The sequence below is a fragment of the Telmatherina bonti genome, assembly GCF_933228915.1.
Source record: "Telmatherina bonti genome assembly, chromosome: 17".
Classification (NCBI taxonomy): Eukaryota; Metazoa; Chordata; class Actinopteri; order Atheriniformes; family Telmatherinidae; genus Telmatherina; species Telmatherina bonti.
Window position 1 is genome coordinate 31,844,173 of NC_136615.1, and position 24,124 is coordinate 31,868,296.

At 40.1% G+C, this 24,124-nt stretch overlaps 1 protein-coding gene across 1 annotated transcript in view; it reads right to left on the bottom strand.

The window, feature by feature from the left end:
* The window catches only part of atp8b1 (ATPase phospholipid transporting 8B1), a gene marked incomplete at both ends in the record, with an annotated part of 29,299 nt that extends 7,821 nt beyond the window's left edge, over positions 1–21,478 (bottom strand). Inside the window, 19 exons of the mRNA XM_079256053.1 lie at positions 95–206; positions 468–632; positions 724–836; positions 2,670–2,858; positions 2,954–3,110; positions 3,227–3,270; positions 5,228–5,351; positions 5,851–5,935; positions 8,164–8,354; positions 8,509–8,597; positions 9,529–9,687; positions 10,322–10,404; positions 13,096–13,166; positions 14,457–14,529; positions 14,618–14,679; positions 17,363–17,461; positions 17,555–17,668; positions 21,136–21,233; positions 21,322–21,478. Coding sequence (XP_079112179.1) covers positions 95–206; positions 468–632; positions 724–836; positions 2,670–2,858; positions 2,954–3,110; positions 3,227–3,270; positions 5,228–5,351; positions 5,851–5,935; positions 8,164–8,354; positions 8,509–8,597; positions 9,529–9,687; positions 10,322–10,404; positions 13,096–13,166; positions 14,457–14,529; positions 14,618–14,679; positions 17,363–17,461; positions 17,555–17,668; positions 21,136–21,233; positions 21,322–21,478 — 2,185 coding nt within the window. The remainder of the gene's footprint in view (positions 1–94; positions 207–467; positions 633–723; positions 837–2,669; positions 2,859–2,953; positions 3,111–3,226; positions 3,271–5,227; positions 5,352–5,850; positions 5,936–8,163; positions 8,355–8,508; positions 8,598–9,528; positions 9,688–10,321; positions 10,405–13,095; positions 13,167–14,456; positions 14,530–14,617; positions 14,680–17,362; positions 17,462–17,554; positions 17,669–21,135; positions 21,234–21,321) is intronic.
* Positions 21,479–24,124: the final 2,646 nt, after the last annotated feature.

Below are 24,124 nucleotides of genomic sequence, written 5' to 3' on the forward strand. Positions count from 1 at the left end.
CTGAGATTGAAGGAAAATAGGTATAAATATCAGACGTCTCTTCACTCGTTTAGGACCATTTCAGATCTACTTCTCTCTGGTCTGGTGATGGTACCTTTCTTATCCCCGGTCAGAACCCAGATCTTGATGTCAGCCTTGGCCAGTGTGGCGATGGTTTCTGGAACGCCGTCTTGCAGTTTGTCCTCTATAGCTGTTGCTCCAATCAGCTATATTTATAAAACAAATATTTTAACGTGGAAAAAAGGAGATTAAAAAGTGCATCCATGGCTTCATTTCTTAAACAAAACCCTTCCATTCTCTGGATTTCTGTTCTGATCCGGAGTGTGCTGCTCCCGCCTGCTTAGGTAAGGTCTGAAAGCTCATTTCATATTTAGTGAACTAAAGTGAAATCAAATCAAAGATAATTTATTCATCCCAGAGGGGATGAATCATTTGGTGGATGAAAGTAAGAAATGGTTTCTACTCACCATCAGGTTCTTCTCGATCTGCTCGTACACGCGGTCCAAGGCAGAGTCTCGATCAACCATGGTCACCTGGGCTTCTTTGTGCTGCCTGGACCAGGCCTCGTACTCGCTTGCACTGATGTCTTTGTAACACAAACAAAGCGTCCGCAATGTCTCGTTGGCAAACACCTACAACACAAACAAAAAAAACACACAGATCCAACTGAATTCTTTCCATGGCTGCAGTAAAACACACATCTGCTAATGAGAATCAACTCACATCCAAGGCAGTCTGGGTGCTCTCCTTGTGTCTGCAGTTGGGTTCAAGTCGCTCATAGATGACGGTGTCAGCTCCTTTACAGTACAGACGGATACGACCATCAGGAAACTTCACTAGAAGACAAGAACATTTCATTTTAACACAACTGCAATTTCAATACGCACTTATCAGCCACTCTATTTGGTCCACCGGTTCAAATGCATGTTGACCAAACACCTATTGGCCAATCAGATGACAGCGACGAAATGCATAGAGACGTGGTGAAGACGACTTGCTGAAGTTCAATCTGAGCATCAGAATGAGGAAGAAATGGGATTTACAAGACTTTAAACGCAGCATGGTTGTTGGTCTGAGTGTTTACTGGGATTTTCACACACATCCATCCCCAGTGTTTCCAGAGAAGGTCTGAAGAAGAGAAAACATCCAGCGAGCAGCAGTTGTCTGGACCAGAATGTCTGGTTGATGTCAGAGGTCAGAGGAGAATGGACAGACTGGTTGGAGATGATTGAAAGACAACAGGAAGTCCAGTAAGAACTGGTTCCATCCAGGATCTGCAGACCATCATCTCTAAACACACAACATGTCCATCCTGGAAGCAGATGGTCTCCAGCAGCAGAAGACCACAGCGGGTTCCCTCCTGTCAGTAAGAACAGGAAACTGAGGCTACAATTCACACAGACTCACCAGAACTGGACAATAGAAGATGGAGAAACGTTGCTGGTCTGATGAGTCTTTTCTACAGTCATTTGGTGGATCCTTTTATCCAAAGCAAATTATATGTGATAAAGGATCAATTAATCATGGCCATTAACCTAACATGCAAAACTTGTAGGGTGGGAGGAAGCCGGAGTACCTGGAGAGAACACACGCATTCATGGGGAGAACATGTAAGGTCCACACAGAAAGCCCACTGCTCAAACCAGCGATCTTCTTGCTGTGAGGCCACAGAGCTAACCACTATGCCATTATGCAGCCATGAGTCTCCATTTCAGCTCCACAGGTAGGATCAGAATCTGCTGGAAACATTAAAACATGGATCCATCCTGACTTGGATAAACCTTTTAGGCTGCTGCTGGTGGAATGGTGAGGGGGGGGGGGTGTCTTCTGGTCCCACTTTGGTCCCCTTAGTGCCAACATGACCTGGTTTAACCAGCACAGCCTACCTGAGTCCTGCTGCTGACCATGTCCATCCCTTTCTGAGCACAGTGTAGCATCTTCTGATGGAAACTTCCAGCAGGATGATGCACCATGTCACAAAGCTCACATCATCTCCACCATGACGATGAGTTCACTGTCCTCCAACGGCCTCCACAGTCACCAGATCTACATCCAGCAGAGCAGTGGTTCCCATCCTGGGGTCCTGGACTCCCCCAAAAGGGTTTGGCGAGGCTTGGAACATTTGAAGCTTTTGGGATTAATGTTGACAAATTGTCTTTATTTTAAAAGGTAAAGAAAGTAAGGTCTTCTGTTCATTTTCCTTTGGCTTCGTGAAAACACAAGTCAGAACACACGATTCCTGGTGAAAGTCTTACTTTTGAAAGCATAAAGCCAAGGGCGTACCCCAAGTGAAATAAGTTGGGAACCACTGCAACAGAGCAGCTTTGGGATGAGGTGGATGTGCAGCAGCTGTGTGATGCTTCATGTCAACATGGAGAAGAATCTCTGAGGAATGTTTCCACCATGTTGGAATCTTTGACACCAAGAATTCAAGCCGTTCTGAAGTAAAACCGGGAAATGGTCTACACAGCAAGGTGAGAGTAATAAAGTGGCCGTTGAGTGGAACCATCATTACATCTGCAGTTATAAACATGTCTGGCCAAGTTGGCAACACCAACACATCTAACAACGAAATAAAATACATTCATAACAAATTCACTGAACTCAAAGTGATTTCACAGAATCTGACTTCTGCAGCTACAAATGTGTGTGTGTGTTTATACTCTTACAGATGATAGACATGCGCTTGCGGTCGGAGTTGAAGTCGAGCAGTGCCAGCATTTCATAGGTCGACTCTTGTCCCATCTCCGAGATGGTGACTGTGTCCTGCGTGCGAGACAGGAACACGAAGCCGAAGTTCCTGGCGGCCGTCACCAGAGCGCCCTCGTCAGGAGATGCAGCCTGGTACACCAGCTCGCCTGAAAACGGAGAGGGGGGGGGGAAGAACAGGACGCTGCTCATTGATGGTTTTACCCAGAAAAACTCCTCACTTCAGCTTTTTTCTTATGATTACCATCCTTGTCTTCCACCATGACTGTGTGGCAGAGAGAGAGCAGTTTGAAGAACTCCAGGGCATCTTTGTCCTTCTTGGATCGGACCAGAGCAACCAGGGAATGATCCATGAACTGGAACTTTTTGTCAGCATGGTGGTTCCAGCTCCAGTCCACCGGCTAAAAAGCAGCAGAGGATTGTGTCACTATTTTATTCAACTTCATACAAACAACAAAAATTCCTATAATTCAGAACCATAAGTCCTATTAGTTCATGCATTAGACTGCCGTTTTACCCTTCCTCGGTCCAGCGACACTCCTTCTGCAGTGGTCGGATCACCTGTTGGAGGAAAGCAAAAAGGTGAAATGATGAAGATGTAGACTCACAGTACAAACAGCAGAGACAGCAGCTAAATGCACAGACTGACTTCTAGTAGCTAAAATTCACTTAACGCGTATTTTTTCCCCTCATTCTTTTTAATGATTTCATTTCTCATACTGTAACTGTTGTTGCTGTCTCACAAACACGTCAGCACTCACTCTGACTTTGTACCTGTTGTACCAGTTATTCAACAAGCTGTTTGCTCAAATTGTTTGTTCAGCTTCGAGCTTCCTCGTTCTGGTATGCGTTAAACCCGATGGGATCATTGTAACGAAACGATGCAGGCAGCAGCTAAAACACATTTATTTCCTGAAACTTCCATGTTAAATGACACTTCCTGGGGGGGGGGGGTTAGAGTTTGACCACATCTTGATGATGAAAGTCTTTTCTGGATAAGCTTTTATTCTCCCACAAGGTCAAACCATGAACTAATAATTGTATCATATCCAAATTACTTTTGTTAAATATCTTAGACACACATTACATAACTTTCTGACCTTAAAATCCCACATCCCATACTTGTTCAATGACATGGTGACATCTATCGTGCATTTCTAGAGCCGCTGCGGCCCAACAGTTTCCAGAGTCTGAGAAACCAACACTATACAAGCTTTACGTCCAGGAATCTGCGTGACGTAGCAGTAGAGTTTTACTTCACGGTATAAGAAGGAACTGACTGTCTTAAACACGCAACATCGCTGATTTAGCAGAGAAAGGAAAGAAGATTAAGAAAGAGAAAGAGACAGAACAAGAGTCATCGTAAGATAGTCTTCTGCTGGCTGGAGCGATGATTTACTGTGACGACTCCTTTAGAGTAACAAGCCAAAAGGGAAACATTTATTCCCTAAAGGAATTTGTAAAACTTGCACTTGTAATATTTTTCAGATTTAGAGTAAAAATAAAAAAGAAAAGCTCAAACTTTCAGAGCAATCCAAATGATTTATATAAATTCAGAAGGTAACCGCACCAGAGCCAGACTTCAGGACCAAAACCAGGTCCAAGTAGCTTGTAATTCAGGTATCCTCAATACTGCCCTCAAGTGGCAACAAAATGCAACAACATGTAGACATATGTCTGCAAAGTCCATAGACTGCATATAAAAGATGGATGGAGCCTCTGTGACATCATCAGTAGGTTTCTGAAGAGCTGATTGAAGCTCGGTGGGCGGTTCCTACCATCTTTGTATGGTCATGCGTGTCATCTCTCCCGGAAAATACAAAAAAAAAAAAAAAAAAAAAGAGGTTGAGCTGAAAGGGGGGCTGTGAACGTGGGGATGGATGACTGACATCTAGCAAACACTGACCTGCCTGTAGCTACGAGTTATCCGAGCTAACCTGGACAGAACAGGAGCTAACCAATTAATGGAGGTAAGCAGTTAACCAGCTAAAAACCACGCTTGTTCTACATTCCTCCTTCTTGAAGCGGGAGATCAAGTACCTGTCAATTATGCCAAATTTCAAGACAAAATTACTTTAAATGGATGATTTATAAAAACAAATCTCCCCCCCCCCCCCCCCCCCCCACATGAAGGCAAACCTGATCCAATAAACCTAAAATGTTTTTGTACCAGGCGGTAAACATGTTTATTTCTTCTGTGAAGTTGTTGGGGCTTTTTTTTTTTTTTTTTTTTTTTTGTTTTTAAAAAACATGGGAGTCTATGGGGATTTGCTCCGTTTTGGAGTCCTAGTGGAGGAGGAAGGAAATGCAGTTTTTGGCACTTCTGCATAGGCTTCACTTTTACCCGCCAGAGGCTGCTGCTTGGCAAAGTCCCAACACACAGAACTTGTTTACATATATACTAAACTTACTGATGATATCGACCCTACTAGATCTCATCTGATGTCTATTCAGTGAGAAAAACCTAAATCGCTTGAACTCGACTGCTGCGTTTATAGGAAATGAAGCCTGTCAGTACCATAGCTGCATCCACCGATGTTGCACTTCTTGAACTGCATGATGTTCTGAGTCAGAGTTCCCGTCTTGTCTGAGAAAATGTACTCGATCTGACCAAGCTGCTCATTCAGGGTGGTGGTTCGGGCCTGTACAGAGTTGATGAAAGAACTTATAAATGAGTTGCAGGTAGCATACGGGCTAAAAAGTGCATTAAAAGCTAGTCTACCTTGATCTCAGCAAGACTCAACAAGCTCTTTGTAAAACTCTGAATATTAACTGCATAATTATGCATAATTGTATCAAACTACTGTTTATTAAATATTTAATATCTTGTTAAAGACTTATTGACTTGCAGTTTTATAACTTGCAGAATTAATGTACTAGGACTGTATGCATGTCATTCATTCGAAAGCTCCTAAATGAGAGAGTGAAAGGGTTATTTCTATTCTCACCATTTCTACAACCATTTTTACTTTTTTTTTTCAAACTGATTTTACTTTTTTAAGTTTTTATTGTAGATTTGTTGGTTTTTTGTTCTTCACAGAAAAATACTAAACCATCCTTCATATGCTTTTCTTTGGCTTCGTGGCTTATTTGCAATGTTAAAGAACAAAGGTAAATTTAAAAAAATCTGGTGTAATGTACCTTGGCTGGTGTGTCTTTCTCTGGAAAATACATCTGGAGATCCCAGTTGATGAATTTGCTCTGGCCCAGACGAATCACCTCCACACTGCAGAGGACAAATGACTGCTGTTATATTTAATATCAGCATTAGAGCTGCTCTTTGTCAGAAGTGTTTAGAAAACATCAGATTTTCTTGTGATCTTAGCTTGAACTTGAGGGAAACTGTACAGATAGAACCAAAAGTACAAATCCTAGTCAGCACTGGTGTCATATCGCTGACGACTGACAGCCACCAGGAGCAGAAACGTAAACTAGCAGTTTAATAAAAGTTTTCTCAGATAAATAACTTTACACATAGACAGCAGCTTGTTGTGCAAAAGGAAAGCTAGACTTGTCACTACCATCATTACCATATTTACATTACCTGCCTTATTTCTTTTAGCTAAACTGATTTAACAGAAATTTTATGGACGGACAAAATCTTTATTATAGAAATTTTATTTTAAAAACACTGAATTTTGCATTAGATGCAAACCCAACAATTCACAAGAATTTAATCATCTCTCCAAGAAATGTTCACGTCAGCAACATATGGCACTTTATTCACGCAGCGCACACGTCTGAGAATTCACTAAAACTAAAGTTTTGCAAAAGTATAGATTTTATGAAAAATTGCAACTTTTTCTGTGGTTTTGTTTGTAGCTGTGCAAATTACAAAAAGAACAATTACACCTAAATCAGTGAAGAGAAAAACTATGACGGGTCAACATCCAAGATGCCTGCATTCATTTCTTTATTTTTTTTTCCCCCCGCAGGTCTTCCTGAATAAGTGCAGTTGTACATGTTGATCTGTCTTTCCTGTCGTCTCCACCCCAACCAGTCGAGGCAGATGGCTGCCCTCCCTGAGCCGGGTTCTGCCAGAGGTCTTCTTCCTGTTAAAGGGGAGTTTTTTCCTTCCCACTGTCGCCGCGTGCAGCTCAGGATGGGGGATTGGATCCAAGTCATGACTCGATGTAATCAGTTGGTTTCTATTATAGGATATGTATGAATTGGCTTGAAATGATGTGTATGTAAAGTGTCCTGTGACAAAATTGTTGTGAAGTGGCGCTGTACTAATAAAGCTGGATTGAATTGATGTAACAGATTATGTTCATCAACTATGAAAAACAGAATAACTTTGAGATTACCAGATAAGACTGTCTAACAATGTCAGTCCAACTATCCATGTTGGGAGGTGGTTGCAGATAGAAAGTATTGTGCAAGATGGCACAATAGACAAAATGGGTACCAAATGAATCTATGTCATTTGTGTCATTTAAAAAACACCCAAAATGTTATAGGGTTGTGTATTATCTTTTCAATGTATGCCAGCATGAAATGTTATGTTATGTTATATATACAAATAAAGCTGTATTGAATTGAATTAAAATAGCAAAACAAAGCTAACTGAAAAAATTTTTTTTAAATTAAATACGCAAAAAATTCTACTATTGATTAATCAAAATTACTGTCAATATCACAATATTGATTGAAAATAATGCACAAATCCCTGATTGTTAACCTTTGTTATGTGCAATAAATAGTCCAAATAATGGTCTTTTTTATCGCAATGCTGTCAAACTGTTTAAGAGACCAGAAAGCCAGAGACAGTTAATGTTGCTCATAGAAAACTTGCAACATGATAAAGAATAAAAAAATATATATATATATATATATATATTAGAAGAAAAAAAAAGCAACATGCAGTGTTCTAAAAAAGAAAACTAAATCTGGCTCAGAATTGGAGCGTTGTTACGGTCAGTGCATTCAAAATAAAAAAAACTTTCTATCGATAGATGACACATACCTACTCTAGGATGGACGTTAAACCTGCATGTCTAAAAGTTTTAAGTAAGAATATTGATGCTAAAGGATGACGGATTTCCAAACATTGAATGTACCGTGTTACATGTTACCTCACTGGCTGCTATCTTTCACAGGAAACCCTGTGCTGACGGTGTCCTGGAGCATTCTGGCTCAACTCAAAAAGTCATTTTACTGATTTTACTGGGTGCATGTGTCGGGACATCTTCCGTGTGCAGTCACAACATTATGTGCGCGCTCAGAGAGCATATTTTGGGGTTAGTTTTGATGGGCATACCCAGCCAAATCCCGTATACAGAAAGGGCAAAAGATATCTTTGGCAGCCTATGAGTTAAAGTAGTAGCCTAGTAGGAATAACAGAAATTAGACTGACTGGTAACAGCTATATGTGGACCTAACTGGAAACTAACTCCCACACACATACAGGCTTTCACAATGACCAGCTGCATCGTCCAAGCACCTTTAACTGACCTGACGTAGAGTGAAATCGGCACCATGGTGTTGAGGACGATGATGTATCCCCAGAAGCTGAGGAAGCCTCTGTAAGAAGAGGCCTGGTCTTTGCCGTCATACAGATACCAGGCCTTGGAGCCAACGTCGTCATACCAGAAGGAGTGACCAATAGCCAGACCAGCTGAGACCAGAACGAGCAGAGCAAAGATCTAAGATGAAGGAAAGGAAGGGTTTGAGAAAGACCTGAGAGGACATTTAAAGTACATATATCTGCTGACTACTACATGATGAGTTCAATTTAAAGCAGCATCTGTCGACTAAACAACATCCTGCAAAAGTGTGGAGAGAATTCACCAGACTCACCGTGTAAACCATGAAGTTCATCAGCTCATCAATTTTAGTTCTCTTAAATCTTGTTTTCCCACCATTCCTCATGATTTTGGTGTCTCCTCCTACGGCAACATAGATCAGGTATTAAACACTCCTTAACAGCCTTCATGAGAACGACTTTAATTCCTTTCATTTTGTCAAACGCTGCATTATTTAGCATGTAAACTGATGTATGAATGAGAAAAATGTTTAAAAAGAATCATATGAACATTTTGTTGACTCATTCTTGAATGGAAAATATCAGCTCCAGCTTTTGGAAACTGGTTTAACAAACATGAACATGATACCATCGGAAAAGATCCGATTTATAAGCTCCAGAAATGGGAAGAAACTTGGGATCCTTTATTGAAATATATAGATAAATTACAGATAACCCTTGCAAATGATATGAAGAACTATAAATTGACAAATAAAGCACTGTTAACGTATATTTTTTATTATATTTGTTCTCTGGTTGTATGTGCCTGGGGATTGATTTAAGGTGTATTTTTGGTGGGAGAGCATCGAGGGAATAGGTCGTAGTACTGCTTCCTTTGGAGCTCTTCATATCAGCTTTACTATGCATCTGTTATTTTGAGTCAATTCAGATTAGATAGCGCACATCTCTCCTCAGGTATGAATATATAGTGATGAATGTGAATAAAAGTAATTGTGACAGAGTGGATTTTATGGGGTTTTTTTGTCACTAAAATAAAAAAAATATTAAACTCAAAAAATAAAAATTTGAACATATTGTTGACCAATGTGTTTTTCTAAAAGATCAACTCAAATAAGTATTTTGATTTTCCATCACTTGTGTGTATGATCAACAGACCCATTTATCCACCTTTAAATAAACTTAACGGACACCCTGCAGCCAATCAGAATCGAGACCATGGTATAACCAGCTTTAAATAAACTTTAAGACATTTGCCAGAAATGTGTCATATTGAACTGAAACACTGAAGGACGATGTAAAAAGTTCATCTGAAGACGAGTTGATGCCGCACACACCTGCAAAGATGACCAGTCCGTGGCACGTCTCGGTGTTTCGGATTTTACAGCCTCGCAGCAGCATGTTGTCCAGCTCCAAAGGGTAACGCTCTCTGTTCCACAACATCATCCCTGTGAACTTGTCCAGACGGTTGTTTGGTTCCTCACATTCTATCATGGCTAGAAAAAGAAAAAAAGAAAAAGTTCATACATCTACAACTTTAAAGGCTCAAAGTTCCTGACAGGAAGCAGATGTGATTTTAACTTTGACCTGAATCCTACTAATTTCAAAAGAGTCAAAATGAAGAGAAATCTCTGCAACTACTGTGCACCATGTCAGACTCTTTAAAAACACACCGTCTATTCCCGTCAGAGAAATAGAACTTTGGACTTCAAGTAAAATCAAGACGTGAATAAATACGACCCCCAAAAACCAATACGAATTACTGGAAACTGTCAGCAAGTTTATAGGAAACGTCGAATTTCAACAAAGGTTTATTTAAACTACAAATAATGAAACATTAAGTTGGGACCTGCCATGTAGAAGTCAGTACTCATCAGCATCAAGAGCATAATAATGCTGACTATTTCTGCCATAAACAATACACCATTTTCAAAAGTATTCTGCACATTTACAGGGTCATCCATGAGCTGCACTGCCCCCGCCGTGTCCGGCAATACTGCTACATGCTGACACACTGCACACTTTGAAAATGGACTGAAATATTTATGGAAACGATGGACAAAGCTCTACATATGCAGATTTATGATAAGGTGATTAGAAAAGCACATTAACACTGGGAATCATACAAACCATCAAACTGTGCAAGCTGCTGTTCATGCTGCAGCCCCTCATCCGTCACACGAAGTCCCATCTTAAACTTCAGGTTTGTTTCTCTGTGACGGGAAAAATAAAACATACAGGGGAATAACTACAGACTGCTAATTCAACTTAACTTTATTCACACAAATAATTCAGGACAAAATCATCAACGGGCTTGAACAGATACAGTCCAGTTCAAGTTTACCCAGTCTGCATTAAAGCTTGCTTTTTGGTAAAAGATTAAAAGTAAAGTAAGAAAAGTCTACTGTTCTGGACAACTTGTGTCAGAGAGTAGAAGTTTAAACATGTTAAAATGCAACGACCAGAGTCGCAGTCTGGATTTGAACAGGTTTTATTTTATTAACACTGGAATGCTCTTCATACAGCCATTATGATGCACTAAGCTTGAATGAGCAACTCGCTGCAAGGTAACGTCCCCTGGAGGCAGTAAAATAAAACTCATTAAACATTAAAGTTGTATTCATCTTTCATTTGACCTCCAGTGAGAACGGCCGCCACAGTTTTACCAATGTTAACAGTCTTTTAGACACAATATTTAATTTTATGTTCCTTTATCTTTTCAGTTGAACTCATGAATCATCTCTGCAGTCTGGCAGGAATTAAATAGCCAAGAGAGAAGCCCAGATCCAGATCCAGATCCAGACCCAGACCCAGACAGAGCTTTCAATGAGGATCAAGCATCCGGTCTGTTGCAGGTTTTTCCTCCACAACTATGCAGACCAACACTCAGGCTGACTGACCAGTCAGGGGTGACGGAGAGGGACAATAGCACCACAGAGACATACACTCATTACCAGCCACCACTGTCACCATGGTGACCACAGTGCAGGGGTGTGACCATAGACTGTGTGTAGAGATAGACGTCACCTGTTGGTTTCTGAAGAGCTGGATTGAAGCTCATTGGGCGATTCCCGCTGTCGTCAGCGTAATACATGCAGTCGCTCCCACAAAATACAAAAAAAGTTTAAAGCGGTAGAGCTAAGAGGGGTCTGTGAGCGTGGGGGTGTATGATTGCCATCTGGCAAACTCTGACATGCCTGTAGCTAAGAGCTAACCGAGTTAACAGGAACTAACTAGCTAACAGAGGAAAGCAGGCTAAAGCTAAGTCACACTGTTAGCTGGTTAATCGCAGTTGTGCTAAACTGACTTCATGCAGAAGGACGTCAGGTACCTGTAACTCGAAAGGACACGCCCCTAATTATGTTGAATTTTTAAGCTGAAATGGAGTAGTTTGAAAAAAACATGGGAGTCTCTGGGGATTTGCTCTGTTTTGGAGCCCCTAGTGGATGAGGGTGGAACTGCAACTTTTGGCACTTCTGCAAAGGCTTCACTTTTACGCGCTGGAGGGGTCCGACACCCTGCTGGGCCAGACCACACCCACACGGCAGGTTTATGCAACAATATCTCTCATTAAGAAAGTCTGGGATCAAATCAAGCAGCAACCTCCGGCGGTTAAAAGCAAAGCCTATGCAGTTCCCCCTTCATCCACTAGGAGCTCCAAAACAAAGCAAATCCCCATAGACTCCCATGTTAAAAAGACCAACTTCACAGCAGAAATAAACATGTTTACAGCAGAAATAAACATGTTTACAGCCTGTTACAAAAATCCATTTTAGATTTACATAGGTCAGGTTTACTTTCATGACAACTGTGGGGGGAGTGAATTTTTTTCCAACTCACCCGTTTAAAAGTAATTTAATCTCGAAGTTCAGCATATTTAGGGGCGTGTCCTTTTGATTGACAGGTACCAATCTCCCGCTTAAAGTCAGAAGAACGCAGAACAACCGCAGTTTTTAGCCGGTTAACATTGTGACTTAGCTTTAGCCCGCTTACCTCCATTAGCTGGTTAGCTCCTGTTATCTCGGGGTTAGTTCGGTTAGCTCTTAGCTACAGAAAGCTTGGAGTTCACTTGATGTCAATCATCCACCATGACGTTCACAGCCCCTCTCTCAGCTCCACCTCTTTGCCCATATTTGTATTTTCCGGGTGAGACGACACACATGCCCCTGCCAAGATGGTGATGGTAGGAACCGCCCACCGAGCTTCAATTCAGCTCTTCAGAAACCTACGGGTGATGTCACGGAGGCTACGTCCATCTTTTATATACAGTCTATGGATCAAATAAAAGTCTAAACACACCAAAAAAAACTCAGACATAAATAGCGAGGCCTCCAGGGACAACAAGCAGCAAGTCCATTAACGACTTGAAAAGTAACGTCACCACGTACATCAGGAAGGGAGCTGTGATGAGGTCATGCTGTGTGTTTATTAGACGGTCGTCCTAAACATTTGTGGCTCGGAGTTTTTCTGCTTCCTACTTTCACATCTGTAAATGTGTCCATATTTTGTATCGAGTGTTGCTTCGACCTGTACCAAGTGTGGCATTTAAATCATTTTGGCTCTTTTCTTTGACAAAGAAAAAGCAGTATTTCTTTTACACACATTTAGTCTCAGGATATATGATGATTATTTATCCTTGTGATCAGGGCCGTGTATGGGCTCCTTGATGTTCTAGTTCTTGGCAACTTTCTATTAATGAGTCACTTGGAAAACTGAACAGTTTAGACTAATAAAACAAAACCTTCACAAAGCAAAAGCTGCCGCTCCAATAGACCAAAACGTTCATATAACCCTGAATATATTTGTTTAAAAACATTTCTAACTCTGGAAAACACAGAAGAAAAGTCCGTTTGAAGGAATTTCCTACTTTAACAGTGTACAGGTGAAAGGTTGCGGGGTCTTACCCATCGAGCTCAGCCGTCTCCACATAACACAGGCTGTTTGGGTTGGAACTGGATAACAACAGGATGTCAGCCTGAAACAACAAACATGTTACATATTTCAATAATGTAGGCATTTAAGCAGGTTTACAGCTAATATCTTAACATTTATCATCTAATTTCATGCTGATGTGAAGCATTACATTTCAGTTTAATGGGATTTCCTGATGCGTTTGCAATGTACAACACAGACACTCCAACCTCACCAATGAGGCGCCTAAAAATAATCCGTCAACTAAAACAGATCTGGTGAAGACACCAATTTATCTGACAAATGAAGATGGTGTTAGCTATAAATACTTCTGTTAAGCTTGTTATGCCTTCCACGAGAAGCTTTTTCGTCTGGTCTGTTTATTCTCCACGACAAGCTGCGTCTGCAATGAACCCTGTTTGTTCATTTAACAAGAAGCTTCGTCCACAACGGGGTGGTTCATGTAGCTGCATTACTGTGTTTTATTGCCACAAGATATATATATGTTCGTACTTTCTCACCACCTTGATCAGCTGTTTTTAATCAAAACAATCCGTTTTACCTGCAACAGCAAAAATGCGGAAGCAGCGACTTTCCGCTTCGTGCTTTTCCATGTTAACCACGCCCACCTCACATATCTAACAAATCACACAATACTTCTCAGAGCCCCACGAGAGGAAAATTCTGCCAGCCCGATGTGTTGAAAACCATTTTTAACCACGTCTGCAAGAACAAAATGACGTCGTTTTCTTCTCACAGCCTCGAGAACAAGAAAAAGTTCTTCCCTCACGTGAAGGACGTCGCAGACTTTAGCTGATGAAGGAACTAAAGATGATAAGATTTGACTTTTACTTCTCGTTCAGTTTTGTTTTATTCTGATTGAAAAAGAAACGTCTGACATTTTGACCATCACTGGGTAGTTACAGGATGTTTTTTTAATTCAGAATTAACAATTTGGAACTAAATAATTTAGAATTAACAGTATTCTTGTAAGAGTTTACATGAAAATCATTCTGATTGGAGGTTTACATGGAAACACGTCCTGATCGGCGGGTTGGAAGGGTTCTGACTGGACAGAGGGCCGACGTGATGTAATGACGTCTGCTTGAAATAAACAAAGTTCACTTCCTGCTTCTTGTCTTTTTAACCGTAACATGGAAAACGACATAATAAGAACCAGTTTTGACATTAAACAACTTACCTCAGAATTAAGTTCAATTTTAATTTTTTCATTTTTGGTCATTTTTCACCAGTTTAAAACAGAATTAACTTTTATTCGGAGTTAAAACTTCCATGTAAACATGGCCATTGTCTCGGTAAAGCCAATTTAAAAGAACAACAACAAACCGCATACCGGAATAAAGTCGTTTTTCTTGAGGCGAACCACATCTCCAACCTGGATGTTCATCCATTTAGACTCTTGAAACCTGCAGCATAGGCATGTTTTTTTTTTTAATGCTGTTAAAACTTTGAGCAACAGCTGGATTTCTCATGAAGAAAATACTTTATTCTGACCTGCCATTTAACAAGACATCACACTTCCTGTTGTTGATCTCCTTGTCCATCCTGTGGCGGGCCTGGAGGAAAAAAGATAAGTAGTTTTACTGTAGTTATCCTGCAGTGTAAGAACCAGCCATGGGTTGTTTAAAAATAGGTGTACCACAAACGGAGGTGTCAATTCCTGGTCCAGAAAGTAAAAGTCCGGTCCGGCAGCTGTTCCAACCAGTCACCAAACCAGCTGAATTTAATGAGCAGAGTTTATTTGCCAGGTAAACGAGCCTGTTAGTGAAAACACCTGTTCTAAATGTACAGGTAGATCCAAAAACATGGCAGGACTTCTGCTTTCTGGACCAATTGCCACCTCTGACCACAAGAAAGAAATAAAAACCCTCAAGTTTAACACTGTAAAAAAACAAAATTTATTCAGACAGTTTTTTTTTTCCAACACAAAGAAAACCGATGGCGATGGAATCCAACATGAGGCTTTCTATCTGCAGGTTCATGTAGCCAACCGGCTCCATCATGAGCTAATTGTTTTACATGCAAGCTCATGTGCTGCACTTGTTAGTGGAGGCTTTCACTGCAGGTACATTAGTGAACTCAGATCACATAAAGCTGCTGGATTTATCAGGTGCAACTAAACCCATGAATTCAGAATGTGTTACATTGTATTCATTTCTGAGAACACGGACAAATGACGTCTCAAACAAACACAAAACACACAAGACGTGTACATGAGTAAAAGCAAGTATATTCTCAGTCTAACACATGCTAACACAGTAGCTACCTGAGCTAGCATGGCTTCAGATGTGATTCCAACAAGAACCATCTAGAACTTCTTCCTGAGCCATCTACAGCCAAATCCAGGGTACACAACTTTATTCTGACATGTGTGACCAGCTATAACATGTCTAGAACTCGTGCTTACTGTACTTATTACCTAGCACATTTTGAAGTAAAAACCTCTGGAACATCTTCCATGGTCGGCTCTAGGAATGCATACATGAGGCAGCAGGCAGAAATGTGAACATGTTATCATGCATTTACATCATGCTTCAGCTTTTTGGTTGGTCTTATGGTTTAAAAGTGTGAAAAAATGGATTGCCCTTCGTCAGGCCTCTAACCAAAGATCTGTCCAGCTTGGGTGTCTCACTAGACACTAAGGCTCCTGCTGGTGTAGCTCTTAGGGTCACTGAGGTACGAAGACCCCCTGACCACAATAAGGTGGCAATCCCTCAGGGGGGAAACAGAATATAAAAATTATAGATGCATCAAAATAAGAAAACAGTAACAAATGTCAAAGTTTTAACAAACAACAACATAATTGTTTCAGACAGTCAAATAAACTAAACTATTAAACTAAGCTGAAATGGTTAGGCTGATCACAAACAACAAAAACAGGGCAGAACATCAAACTCAGCCCCTCAAACAATAACTTTAAATTTATATAAAAATCAAGAACAAAAAAATTAAGTTTTTTCTTAATTTCGTTGATTTATTTTTTTTTTTTTTTTTTTTTTTAATGAAACTCATTCCCTGCTCTACAACAACAGTCTGGATGACACACACACACACACACACACACATCCAGTGCTCATGTGTGATTGAGCAATGCTCCCACTGACAGGCTCACACACTTAAAAAAGCAACAATCACCTGCTGACAGAACATATAGATGTTAATAACTAATTAACAATAAATAAAGCAGCGTATAAGTAACATATCTCACAATAAAAATCATTACGAGGTATTTAAACAGAGCTTCACTCTGTCACTTAAAGTTTTACCGCTGCAGCAGCTCAGCCAGCGAGGGGGAGAAACCAGACACCCAACAATCAGGCTATTTGTCAACTCATTTGCATACTAAATGCTGATTGGTTATTCACTGGGAGGAGAAGGAGGGGGTCCCACAGTGCAGTGCTGTACAACCGGCAACCAGCTCGGTGCAGAGGAGAGTTTAAGTACTTTATGCATTTTTGGCAGATTTGATTTGAGCGGGCAAAGTGTTTGTTTGAGGGGTCGTTTCGCCCTCTTGCCCCTGCTTAAAGCCGGCCTCGACGTCTTCAGACTGTTCAGAACGCTGCTGAACTACGACTAGTAAAATCTTCTCATTCAGTTGCACTGGCTCCTTATTCATTACAGAGGGTGTTTTAAAACACTGGTTTTAAAAAAGCTGTAAATAATCAAGTTGCAGTTTGTATCAGCCTTATGGCCTCGACAAGTTGAAAAATCATCAGGTTTCAGTGACTGATGGGATAAAACCTGAATTTTTCTGGTTTGGCTTTGAGGTCCACCATCACATGATGATATCCAGGATGTTTCCTTGCTAAAGATGAACCAGGGTGTCTTTTTCTTTTGTTTCTTTATCATAACTAAATCACATTTCTTGGAGACAAGCGATCAGAGTGTGATGTGTGACACGGCTGTCGCCATTTGTTGCGTCTTGTGTTGCGATGAATTTGCAGCAGTTGTTTCCTCCTTGTTAACCTGAGATCTGCAGACTCAGTCATCTCTTTTAAAAAGCAGCTCAAAGTGCATCTGTTTAGTTTTATGTTTTTATGTCTTATGTTTGTGTGTGTGTTTATTATGAATCACTGATTTTTGTCTTGAAAAGGTGCTTCATACATCCATCTTTACTCACTGATAAACTAATAAAAACTAATGAGCTAATTAACACTTTTGCTTGTAGTTCTGTAACACTGGACACACACACACACACACACACACACACACACAATAAGAACTGAGGGAAAGTCTTACCAGATCATCCACCAGGTCTTTCATGGCGGTGATTCCCAGCACCACAACCAGAGGAATCAGTGTGGTGTACCAAGGCAGAGTGGAAATATCTGGAATGATCTACCAAACATTTGATGGAACTCATCAGGCTTCATTTTACATACCGTAAAAAAAACAGAAAGCTACAACAAGTATCACATTCTTTGGACATACCTGTAAGATGAGCAGAGCCAGGAAATACAGGTTGGCCGCTCTCTTAAACTGCTCATACAGGTTCAGAGGGAGGAAGGTGAGGGCGTTGTATTTGTATGTCTTTATGGCATTTCCCTGCAGAGAAAAACAACACAAACAATGTCAGCACTGTCAAAACACAAAATGTGCATCTTTAAAGTATTCTTACTATGAAACTAGAATCAAGAGTAGTATAGTGTTAGTAACACACGTTTATCACAAAGATCTTGGAGAGTTCAGGTGAATACAACCTTAGGTGAACAACGCCACCATGTCATTGTAAACAAAAACAAAACAAAGCCAAAAACACAAACACGGTGTTTGGGGAAAACTGGGGAAATGTCGACCCACACCGTTTCAAAGGTAAGATGGTAAGTAGCAGCCATCTGCAGGCGTGACCATCTCTACGAAAGCAGAGTTCGTCATTCCACAATCAGGATTATTCAATTGGGAAAATATCCAAAACAGCTGCTCATCTTTCAAAGAATGGAAATGCCAAAAACTTCACAGAAAGGTTGAACCATGTGCTTACTAAACCCAAGATCTACATCTCAGACTCTCCAGGCTACTTTCAGCCTGTAAATATTAAAATTCATAACAGTGTCATTACAAAAAGTCCATGTTTGGTCTTTTTGTTATTGAGAGTTGCAGGAGAAAGTTAGCTTGTTTTCTCTAAAACAAAATGTATATCCGGGGTGTCAGACTCCAGTCCTTGAGGGTCGGTATCCGGCAGGTTTTGTTGCCTCCCTCCACCAACACAGCTGTTTCAGAATCAAATGGATCCAGCAGCTTCTTGTCAACCTAATTATGAATGTTGGTCAGGTGTGTTGGAGCACGGAGGCAACAAACACCTGTAGCGTGCCGACCCTCGAGGACTGGAGTTTGACACTCCTGATGTATATCATATAAGGATGGCTTAGGTTTGCAACGTCTGACCAAATCACAAGACTTCTGGAACAATGCAGTGTGCAGCTCTAATATTCTGCATCAGCTTTCGTAAGATTACCACGAACACTTCCTACCAGCAGTCAAACAGCGTTGGAGGGACTGATGTGTTGCTGCCACAGGGAATGGACACCTTGCAGCCACTGAGGGGATCATAAGGTAGAGGAATCGAATATCAGGATTTTTTGCTTTACGATTTAAAAAAAGAAAAAAAAAAGAAAAAAAGTTTTTTTTTTCCTCAAATAAAAATACTCCATTATGAAATTTGTCAGTTTTATTGTTTTTAATCAATCTTTTTACGTGTCTTCTTGAGCATTATAGCAGCAGAATGATGGTCTGGCTAAAATGTTTTTTTTCTAATTGAAATCAAGAACAATGAGCAAAAAAAAAAAAGTTTTGTACTTTTTTTTTTTTTTTTTTTTTAATCTACAAAAATCAGCAATATCAAAGAATTGTGAGAATCGCAATTTAAATCGAATCGGCACCCAAAAAATTGGAATCAAATTGGGAGAAAAGCATATTGTTGCCGCTCTATCATCTATTATCCAAAGTGAGACCATCTGTGTGATGGATATAGTCTGACTCCAATTTAGTCAGGAAACAAGGCAATTAGCATAAAATCAGTAGCAAATTTACTACATTGGAACAACAACAACAAAAGATCAAGGTAGTGCAACGACCAGGTCAGTTTAGACCTCGACCTGATGGAAAGGCTGCAGAGGGACCTTCAGTGAGCTTCATATAAACAAAAACATGGAAACTTAATGACCCGAAGTACTGCTGGAAAAGCAAGTGCGGACCAAAATTCCTCGACAGGGATGCAAGAGGCTGACAAGGTCATGCAGAAAGCCATTTACGTTACATTATGGCTGTACATTTCAATCCTCAAGTTATGGATTGAAATTCCCTCAGTCCATAACTTGAGGGAATTTCCAGTAACTTGACCAAGATTTCCTTTGCTGGGAGACTTGATTATGAGTACGAATCAGTACGAACTGGACTTGTGGACAAAAAGGAATTCATGCCTTCCTTTGCTAGGCAGTTTTATAACAGGTATTATATACCGGGCTAATATAGATCAGAATGAACTCGCTTCAACTGTTGATGTAAAGTGCCTTCAGTTGACTGAATTAGTAGTATGATTTATAATTAATTTAAAAAAAACAAACAACATTTTAAGTGATTTTCTTAAGTCGGCTGATCAGATCAGTTAGGATAATTTAATTGGTGATGTCATCAATAATTAAATGAAATATACCTTAACCCCAGGGAGCGAATTGAACAACATGTACCCGCCACACTCTTGAGGTTTTTCCATCATCGTCCCATCGTGTCTTTTTGCTTCTGAGGGACCATTTTTGAAGGTTTTGTAACCGTGCTGCTCCTGTCTGTTCTGCCGTCACTGCCAATTCCAGCAGAAACCACCTGTAACTTTTCCTGTTTCTGTCCCCGCATGGCGGTCGGGAGACACATGGGAGATGCTTCCTTCTGAGCTGATGCTGCAGCTCGCTTCAGGGTCAACTCCTTTCACCTTAAAGGACAGTCGGTATGCAGACACGGGACTTTGCTAGCAACCAGAGGAGCTAGAAACAGACTGAACCGAATACAAGTAAAGATGGTTTTATACACTGGTGAGTCATGTGGCGAACTTAGTAGATGTAATACAGCCACAGAGTTCTGAAGGTGAAGATATGACAAAGGCATAACTCTGCATGATAAATAATTAAAAGAAAGACTGGGGACTATTTACTACTCAGTCCATCTTTCTCTACATCTTCACTAGAGGATGGAAGTCCTCTTCTGACCTGACCCACACATATCTAATGCCAACTGCGTCATGACTGATGGCTGTAAGAGGTAGCTAAGGGGCAGTGTCCTGGAAGCTGAATGAATGTTAGGTCATGGCTCTAGAATAAACTATAGACAAACAACACGTGCGGTGTAACAAGTCGTCTCCATTTAAATGGTAATGTGAGGCGAAACCAAAATATTAATGACCCACACAACCATCCAGGCAGTAGTCTAGGTGGTGTGGACATTATGATAAAGACTAATGTCTTTCAGAACAAAGAAAAACATTTCCTCACACCCAGTTTCTGTTTAACGCTGGATTAATATGTAGAAGATTACTTCTGTTTAAGTTTTTTGAAAGAACTTCTGCCCTCAGTTACATGAAGAAGGTCGCCTCAACTGATGGATCAAGTTTCCAATCTCACAAAGACCGATGACACAAAAACATTCACGTTCAACAACCTGAGCTGCACCACTCAGCCGGGGGGAGCACCTCACACAGGAGGTGATCACTTTCCGCATGATGAGCAGATTCATTTAACAAAAAGGATCTGCGGTTAACCAAGGGGTCTCATCGAGCTTTACTTGTGTAGATAAACTTACATTTTTTGCAATTTGTACCTTTTTTCAAGACAAAGTGCGAATAAAGAATTCCAAACATGTTTACTGTAAATACTTGTACAGGCCGATGAGGCAGAACAAGTCATGCAAAATACACATTTTCCCTGTTATTTGCACAGGGTGTGTACTGTACATAACCATGCTCAACTATGTTGGGAGTTGGATTACATGAGGGTTGTAACGCATTCATGAAGCGTTGAACTCACTGAGTATCGGCTTTTCTTTATGCAGAGGAAGATCTTTTTCTGGAACTCCGGCAAATGATGAAACGGTCGGTCATTGGCTTTCACCTTCCAGCCAACGTCTGAAAAACATCAGCAGCCATTTAGAAGTTAGAACAAAGTTAGTTTTGGAAAATTTTCAGTCTAATAGTAATGACTCAAGACACATACCGCTAGGTCTCGTTTCCACAGGGGGTCGTGGCTCTACCTCCTGTTCTTCGTCTTCGGTGCCTTCACTCAATTCATCTTCTGTCTCGTCATCACTGTATGGCATGGCCTCATCATCAGGCTCCAGGGAGCCCCGCGACTCCACACGCCACCTACTCATCTTGGCACTTCCGGTTTCTGATGGAAAAAATACATAGTAAAAAATATATTAAAATATTTTTAAAAATGCATAATACAGTACATAAATACATCAATAATGTCAGCAATAACTGAATGAAAAATACATAATCTTTAAAAGGCAAATAACGAAGAACGTGTTATTTCTATAATGCGGGTGTGTTCTACACAAGTGTTTTTACGTTATATTCAAAGATTCTGTGGGCTCGCCTGTTCTTTCCTGTCAAGCCCATAGATGAGAAAGTGGCTCAGGGAGATGGTAGGATTGAACCTGGGCTGACTGTATTCATGGATGGCTGCCAGGTGAACCAAAAAACTACATTCCACAGCAGCGTTCAGCATCAACAAAACCAGTTACTTTCCTCATATTTGTGTCTGGCGTTTCGGCTCCTGAAGTGCAACATCTCTAATGGCTTTGTAACCCTGCTGCTCTGGTCTGTTGGCACCACTATCATTGTAAACTGTCAAACCAATACCTCTGATGCCAGCAAGTCAGTTGATGGACTCCTGCGTCATTTCAGTTTGAAAATCTTAAAATGTAATGTTTCACCAATAAAACTCAAAAGCACCATAAGCAAAAAGACACCATGGCAACACACAAATATGGTCGAAAACCTAAAAAAAAAAAAAAAGTAAATGAAATGCAGAAAAGCATAACGCAGAACTTCAAAACAAAACTTCAAATTCACTTTGAGCTGTACCATCACAGCCTGTGAAATTATAACAACAAGCTGTGAAAGGATAGAGAAGTTTCTTTTCTTTTTTTTAACCGCAGATTAACAAAAACGTCAACATTATGTACTCTTCAGGAGTCAGTCTGTTCAACTTCAATACATGCTTTATCACAGTTATGCAGACAACAAAACTTTGTGTCCATCACCAGATGGTACAATAGACATACTATGTCAGTGTCTGGAACAAATAAAACACATAAAATGAGGGTATTTTCTAAAATTCAATTAAGACTAATCTTTATACTGATGTCCGGTCAGTCACAAAACGGATTTTAAAACGCTACAGATAGTTTACAAAGCCTAGAATGGTTTAAACCCAGAATATATTTGATATATGAGAGCATAAACCTGGCAGAGCTCTTCGATCTGGACAACTAGTCCAGACCGGACCAGAGTCCAGACTAAACATGGAGAAGCAGCATTTCGCTGTTATGATGCAAACAAGTGGAACAAATTGCCAGTGGAGATTAAACTAACCAGTTGTAGACCCTTAAACCCAGTTTAAAATCATTTTGTTTCTAACGTGCCCATGTATGAAATCTGCATAGTAACTTAACTTTTCTTGCTTTTAATAACTAATTCAGTTGATATTGTAATTTTATTGTGATTTTTGCTATTTGTTGCTGCCTTTTACTACTTCTAAGTTTTTACTTTGCACTGTCTGTCATGTTTTTAATGGTCTATGTAAAGCACTTTAAACAATATTGTATAATAAATGTGATGTACAAATAAACTTGACATTGCTTCACTTTACACAGCAGTGCTGAACCAGATGCAGGACTCTGCTGTAACTCCAAGAAATGTTTGGTGTTTATTGCCAACGCTAGTAACTAAAAACTCATCACCAAACATGCAGTAGTCCATCGATAAATACACCTGCTCCGACACATATCTCTCTGTCTCGCTCTAACTCGAGCATAAAAAGATCATGCAGTTTTACCACAGCGCTGTAAACACCACCATGCCCGTCAACCTTATGTGATATTTTGACTGCTCGATTGGTCATGCACATCCCTGGCGCAAAAAGGTTTGCCACAGACAGATGATCAGAAACCAAAACTTGCTGACCGCATGCAGCAGTTTAAAACCCTGCATGCATATTTACGCTTGGAACCAGGTCCCACCTTGTCAGATGCTGCGGTAAAATATTTTGGGAAATCATACAGACATGTTGAACCACTGTCAATGATAAATAAGAAGCAAGCTTAAAGGAGTGGAAGCCTAAAATTTCTTCTACTTGGTTTTTTTTTTTTTTTTTTTTTTAGCTTTTATTAGGTGCATCATTCAATCTAAAAATAGTTTCCTGTGGTGTTAAAAAAAAACAAATACAAGTTATCCAACTGTTTTAAAAAACAATTAAAAAAAAAATAAAAAAATAACAGTGAAGCAGATTAACTATTGAGATTTTTATTTATTTATTTATTTTTTTTAGCTTTTTTAATGACCAGTTAGCAGCAGATATGTTTTACAGTCAATGTTTCAACACCAGCACAGCAACTTCCAGCTAAATGGGACCCGAAACCCAACTGTCCAGGGTACAAGTACAGAGGAAAACTGCAGGTGTTGAAAATAAAAAACTGCAAGTCATTCATTTTTCTATTTGGTGTCCCAGGGATAATTTCTGTAAGATATGTCCCAAGTGGTAAGTATTATGGATCTGAGGCAAACCTGAAGGGGCTTAACAGTAATTTTTAAGGAAAAAAAAAAAACCCCAGGTGAGACCAGCCAGGAAATGAATATATACAAGATTATATAAAAGTTAGGTATCATGTCAACTTATTTTCCCATCTTAGTTTAATGTTCATGAAAAGTCCCTTTTCTGCCAGCAAATTGTAAAACTACCCAAAAAGAAGGCATCAATGAAACTCTAAAATGATACAGAGGTGTAAAATAAA